Source organism: Gobio gobio (assembly GCF_949357685.1).
Source record: "Gobio gobio genome assembly, chromosome: 24".
In the NCBI taxonomy this organism is placed as follows: domain Eukaryota; kingdom Metazoa; phylum Chordata; class Actinopteri; order Cypriniformes; family Gobionidae; genus Gobio; species Gobio gobio.
In genome coordinates, this window is record NC_137120.1 from 42,883,351 (window position 1) to 42,889,350 (window position 6,000).

Sequence of the window (6,000 nt, forward strand, 5' to 3'; positions counted from 1 at the left end):
GGTTTGCAAACACGTGAAATGCACAGCGGAACGCCCACTAGAGGGAGGGGGAGATACACACACAGACCACGGGGTGCAGCAGCAGCACAGAGCAGCACAGTCTGCTATGGAAAGGCAAGAAATTGCAGTAGATGTGGTAAGAAACCGCACGCAAAAGATGAAATTTGCCCTACAACAAAAAGTACATGTAATAAATGTAATAAGAAAGGACATTGACAGAGGATGTGTAAAACAAAGACAGTGAGAGAAATAACGGAATAAATGGAAAAGGCATTGTTCTTGGGAGCTGTTAATGAGGAAACAAATGAGGAACATTGGACGGTTCAAGTGAAGATTGGTCAGACACCACTTAACTTCAAAATTGACACAGGAGCTGATGCATGTGTGATAAGTGAGGAGATGTTTGACCAACTTGTGCCAAAGAAAGAACTGTACCCAGCAGTAATTTCACTCAGCACCCCAGGGGGCAAACTCAAGTGCCTAGGTCAATTTCATGCAAAAATGACATATAAAGGCAATTGTTACTCATATCCAGTGTATGTACTTCCAGGAAAGGAAGCAAATAACCTGCTGAGCCGAGTGGCAGCTACAGAAATGGGGCTTGTAAAGCGAGTGAATTAAATAAAAGATGTGTTTCAGCAGGGTGGAAAGCTGAAAACAGATCCAGTAAAGATCTTTAAAGAAGTAAAGTCTTTCTGTAAAGTCTTAAAAGAAGGAGCTGAACCCTATGCAGTGAATGTATCACGCCGTGTACCCCTTCCTCTCCTGCCCAAGGTGAAAACTGAACTGAGCCGTATGGAGAAAGAAGGTATCATTGATAAAGTAACTTAACAGACTGAGTGGTGCGCTGCCATGGTCCCGGTCCTCAGGCCCAATCGAGATGTTCGGATCTGCGTCGATTTGAGGAAGCTAAATAGTGCAGTGAAGAGAGAGAAGTTTGTTCTTCCTACAACAGAGGAAGTCATCTCTAAACTCACAGGTGCCAAGATATTTAGCTCACTGGACGCAGCCAGTGGATTTTACCAAATCCCTCTTGAGGAAAAGAGTAGTAAAAGACTACTTTTATCACCCCTTTTGACAGATACGCCTTCAAACGTCTCCCGTTTGGGATCACAAGCGCCCCAGAAATTTTTCAAAGAAAATGACTGAGACATTGCAGGGGCTTGAGGGCGTGGCAAGTTATATGAATTTTTTTTGGTTTTCGGAAAAACAGAAAAAGAACATGATGAGTGCCTGGGAAAAGTACTCAAAGTCATGGAATCTGCTGGACTAAAATTGAACAAACAAAAATGCAGGTTCAGACAGAATCAAATTTGTTTCTTGGGTCATATCATTGACGCACAAGGGGTGAGGCCGGACCCTGGAAAAGTCGACAGCATTGCTAACTTTCCGGTACCCCAAAATATACACGAACTCAAGCGGTTCCTAGGAATGGTGAACTACTTAGGGAAATACATCCCTAATTTAGCCACTGTCGGACAACCTATGTATGATCTCCTGAAAACCAAAGTGGTATGGAACTGGGGTCCAAGTCAGGAGACAGCCTTTCAGAAAGTGAAAAATGCCTTGATGTGCGCACCCGTTCTCACTTTCTTTGATGCCATCAGACCCACAGTGGTTTCTGCAGATGCAAGCAGCTACGGGGTGGGAGGCGTCCTGCTTCAAAAAGATGATGATGAGTGGAGGCCAGTAGCATACTGTTCAAGGCGCCTAAGTGATGCTGAAACGAGGTATGCACAAATAGAGAAGGAATGTTTGGCGGGGGTCTGGGCCTGTGAACGCTTTGAGAAATATCTGTATGGGGTGGAAAGCTTCAGATTAAACACAGACCACAAACCCCTCGTCCCACTCATCAACAGTAAAGACCTTGATAATGTTCCTCTCAGGTGCCAGAGGCTCTTAATGAGATTAATGCGGTGCAGTTGTGTTGCAGAATATGCTCCAGGAAAGACACTGGCCGTAGCTGACGCACTATCAAGAGGCCCAGACCACACAGTGGTGAATACGGACAGCCATAATGAGATAACTGCGTATATTGCTTCTGTTGTCAATAACCTCCCTGCAACTTCGCAGAAAATGGAGCGGATCAGGATGAACACAGAATCTGACAGCCAGTTGCAGTCAGTCCTTTGGTTCATTAGGAATGGCTGGCCAGAGTATACAGCAAGCACACCTGAGGCCATCCAAGAGTATTTTCAGGTGAGAGGGGTGCTCTCTGAGTTTTAGTCGCGGCTTAGTCGTGAGAGGCAAACGTATAGTTATCCCTACCTGTATGAGGAAGGAAATCCTGGATAGAATCCATGATGGTCACCAAGACCTACACAGGTGCCGTGAAAGGGCTTACGAGGCAGTATGGTGGCCTAATATCTCACAGGACATTAAACAGCATGTGCAGGTGTGCTCACACTGTGTTGAGATGAGGGCAGCACAATGAAAGGAACCGTTGATTCCAAGCGAATTATCCGGTAGGCCCTGGGAGAAAATAGCTGTGGACCTGTGTGAACACAACAAATGCCATTACCTGGTAATATCCGATTATTACTCCAGATACATTGAGATCCTGTCACTTCCTGCTCCCTCTACTAGCCAAGTGATTGGAAAACTCAAAGCCACCTTTGCCCGTTTTGGGATCGCACATGAGGTGAGAAGTGACAATGGTTTTCTAGTAAAGAATTCAGAGACTTTAGTTGTGAATACGACTTTGTTCATGTTACTTAAAGTCCACACTTCCCACAAAGCAATGGCCATGCAGAGAGGGCTGTACAGGCGGCCAAGAATATTTTGATACAGAAAGACCCTCTGCTGGCTCTCATGTCTTATAGGGCCACCCCATCAGCGTCCACTGGGTTCAGCCCAGCAGAACTACTCATGGAGAGGAGGATTAGAACCATACTCCCAACACTGGAGGAGAACCTGAAACCTGCCTGGCCAGAAGATGAAAAAGTGAGAAGTGCTGATGCCCCTACAATCGCCGAAATGGAGTAAGGAACTGGCCTGTACTAAGTCAAGGAGATGCTGTCCGGGTCAGAGTGAATGGACAAAAAGACTAGACTAACCAAGGGACCATTCAAGGTTCTTTTTCCACGCCAAAGTCTTATGTAGTGAAAACACCGGAAGTAAAACTGATCAGGAGAAACCGTCGTCACCTTCAGAAGGAGCACACTCCTTCTGTAACTCCAGAATGCACGGTGGGTCCTGAATGCATGGACCTTATGGATTCCAGGGGAATAACTACCCCTACACAGACACATGCTGATCTTACAGATACCACCTCATGAGGGCAGGTACAGCAGTCACAGTCAACCACAGTAACCCGCTCAGGGAGCGTGTGCAAGCCTGTGCACAGACTGAATTTATAAACGGATTGTTGCTCTTCATAGCATAAAGGGGACTGTAAAGATCGTGAAGAAGAAAAAAAAAGTTCAAAGTGAAAGTTCAAGTGTCAGTGTGTACATTATTATGAATGATTTGAAGAGAAATTAATATGTATGCAAGCAATGTTATATTGCATTACCTTAAAGTGTTCTATTGAGAAAGTTGTTTTGAGATAGATGTGTTTTGCAATTATTATTGTTATTTCACTTAGTGGATAAAGTGATTAGAGAAACACAGGACTGTTTCAGTAAAAAAGCTTCTGAAAAAAAAGGGGGAGATGTCATGTATGTTGATCGGTTTTAAAAAGGGTTAGGACATGCGGGGGGGGGGGGGGGGGGGGGGGGCTTGAGAGAGAGTTGAGTAAAAGGACGTTCAAGATAAAGAAACACGGGTGTGGACTCCGTTATTTCATGACACATTAATTAATTGTAATTTCCACAACACCTTAATTTCCATCCCCACACACATTTTTAAAAAATACTTTAAAAGTTCTCATCACACGTTAAAAATGTATCCAGTCAAATGTATGAGATCATGCTCTACTTAATATAAAAATTCAAGTTAGTTATTTTCTAATAAGCTCTTACCCAAACCAATATGAACTTTCAGAGTGTGACAGGTGTACCGTTCAGCATTTGCTCCTTAGGGCATTTCATTTATCACATTGGCAAATGTATAAAATTGTACATTGTGGACAAACTGGTAAAACTATTTACCAATGATCTTAGACAATTTTGTTGAGTTGCAGAAGTTATTCTGTTTTTAAATAACAGCTGTATATTGAGATTTGGTGGAAATTACATTTGTTCATTGCAGTTCGGAAATTTTTTAAAATAATAGAAATTTCTCTTAAAGAACACTTTGAGTTTTGGCCAAAATTCCGAGCCAGGACACGCCAAATACTCATAGTCTTTACACTATATTTGAAAGTGTGAACTCATGAAATATAGGAAGATTAAGTTGGAAAATGTTTAAACTGGTGTTTTTAACAACAACAAAATAAAATATAGAAATGGCTGTTCAATGACAAAGTATTGTACAAACGTGTTCAGGTGTGTATTCTATATATGCTGGGCTGCAGGGGTGTATCCATCATTTCAGAAGTGAGGAGGACAGAATATCAAGTGTTATACCAGTTTTTTGCATATGTATTCTACATTCAGGCTGTTCCAGTCGCGGTGCATGAGATGAAACTCACCGTTTGTGATCAGAATGCATAGACAGATGAAAGCAGTGTCTAAAATCATATTCCTCAAGAGATGACCGAACGCTTTCTGATAAATAATGTCCTCATAGCGCTGTGGAGAACGGGCTTTCAAACGGATAAACAACGAAATCTCTTCTGCTAAACTCCAGTGTTTCAGTAAATGTGTGTGACATGACCACACGAGAGGAGGAGATCACTGATCCGAGTGACATCAGCAGCATGAAGCGTGTATATACACGTTATGTTTAGCTCTAGTTTATGATTTTAAATATTGGTGAAACAGTTCTTTCTTATTTTAGAACTGTTTCATTTTAACATAACGGTATGTGTTGGAAAAGCACCTTTGTGCTCTATAATCTATATTAATAACTATACAGTCTCTATATCGAGTCACCTTCACTGATATAGCGCTTTTTACAACTTTACAGTGATCATCTAGAGAAACATAGTCAAACTCTGACATTAACTGGTCCACTAATGTTGTTTTTAATGCAGAAATAGCGAGTGTTTCTATAGCAACAGAGCTCGTTGTAGTTGTTTTATTGCGATCTCTTTAAAGGCAGCAGATGGAGATCGGCTCTTTCAATGCGGGACTTTCCGCTATTCCGCGTTGTACTTTCATTCATTCCTTCATTCATTCATTCATTCATTCATTCATTCATTCATTCATTCATTCATTCATTCATTCATTCATTCATAGGTATATTGATATATTAATATAGATTTTATTTGCATGAACCCCTGTAAATATTATTTGGGAAAAGAATGAAATAAATGTATTGACCTCATCAATGCAAACCAGTTCACACTTTCTAGAGATCTTTTGACACATTGGGTTCTGGTAGGCCACTATTTCCTGTAGAGCAATGTGCATCTCAATAATGACCAAGTCAAGTCACCTTTATTTATATAGGGTGAATTCAGGGAGATTGGGACACTTTTTGCCATTGAGATGACTTGGAAAAAGTGTCCCAATCAATTCACCCTAGCGCTTTTAACAATGCCGATTGTTTCAAAGCAGCTTCACAGTGTTAAAAGGGACAATTATGCAACAGAATTTTATTCGGCCGTACAGCCGCTCCGGAGAAAACGGTGATGTCATCAGCTCATTTATCATACAGTGACAATGTGGGCAGATCAGTTATTTAGTTGAAAATGTATTTAGTTGAATGGTACACTTCGATCCTGTCCCAAATGGCACACTTCAAAGTGCGGACTCGTAGGTAGACTGCGAGGGTTTAGGGTGCCATTTGGGAAAGGGTGTTCATATGCACTTTTGGTCTTGTGGACTCACAATGGCTGCCGTGTGCGCATGTCTGTTAAGTCCATGAGACTGATATGCACCTCAATGCCACTTTTGCTAAGCCCGCACCGTCAGTCTTCTTCCCGACAGTCAAAGCAGTGTTACGCCAGGAAAG

At 42.0% G+C, this 6,000-nt stretch overlaps 1 protein-coding gene across 2 annotated transcripts in view; it reads right to left on the reverse strand.

The window, feature by feature from the left end:
- Positions 1–4,785, reverse strand: part of LOC307120541 (uncharacterized protein) — a 35,903-nt gene extending 31,118 nt beyond the window's left edge. For both annotated transcript variants that reach the window (XM_079807641.1, XM_079807640.1), the window contains exon 1: positions 4,574–4,785. In XM_079807641.1, the coding sequence (XP_079663767.1) occupies positions 4,574–4,622 (49 nt within the window). In that variant the 5' untranslated portion in view covers positions 4,623–4,785. The remainder of the gene's footprint in view (positions 1–4,573) is intronic.
- Between the last annotated feature and the right edge of the window lie 1,215 nt (positions 4,786–6,000).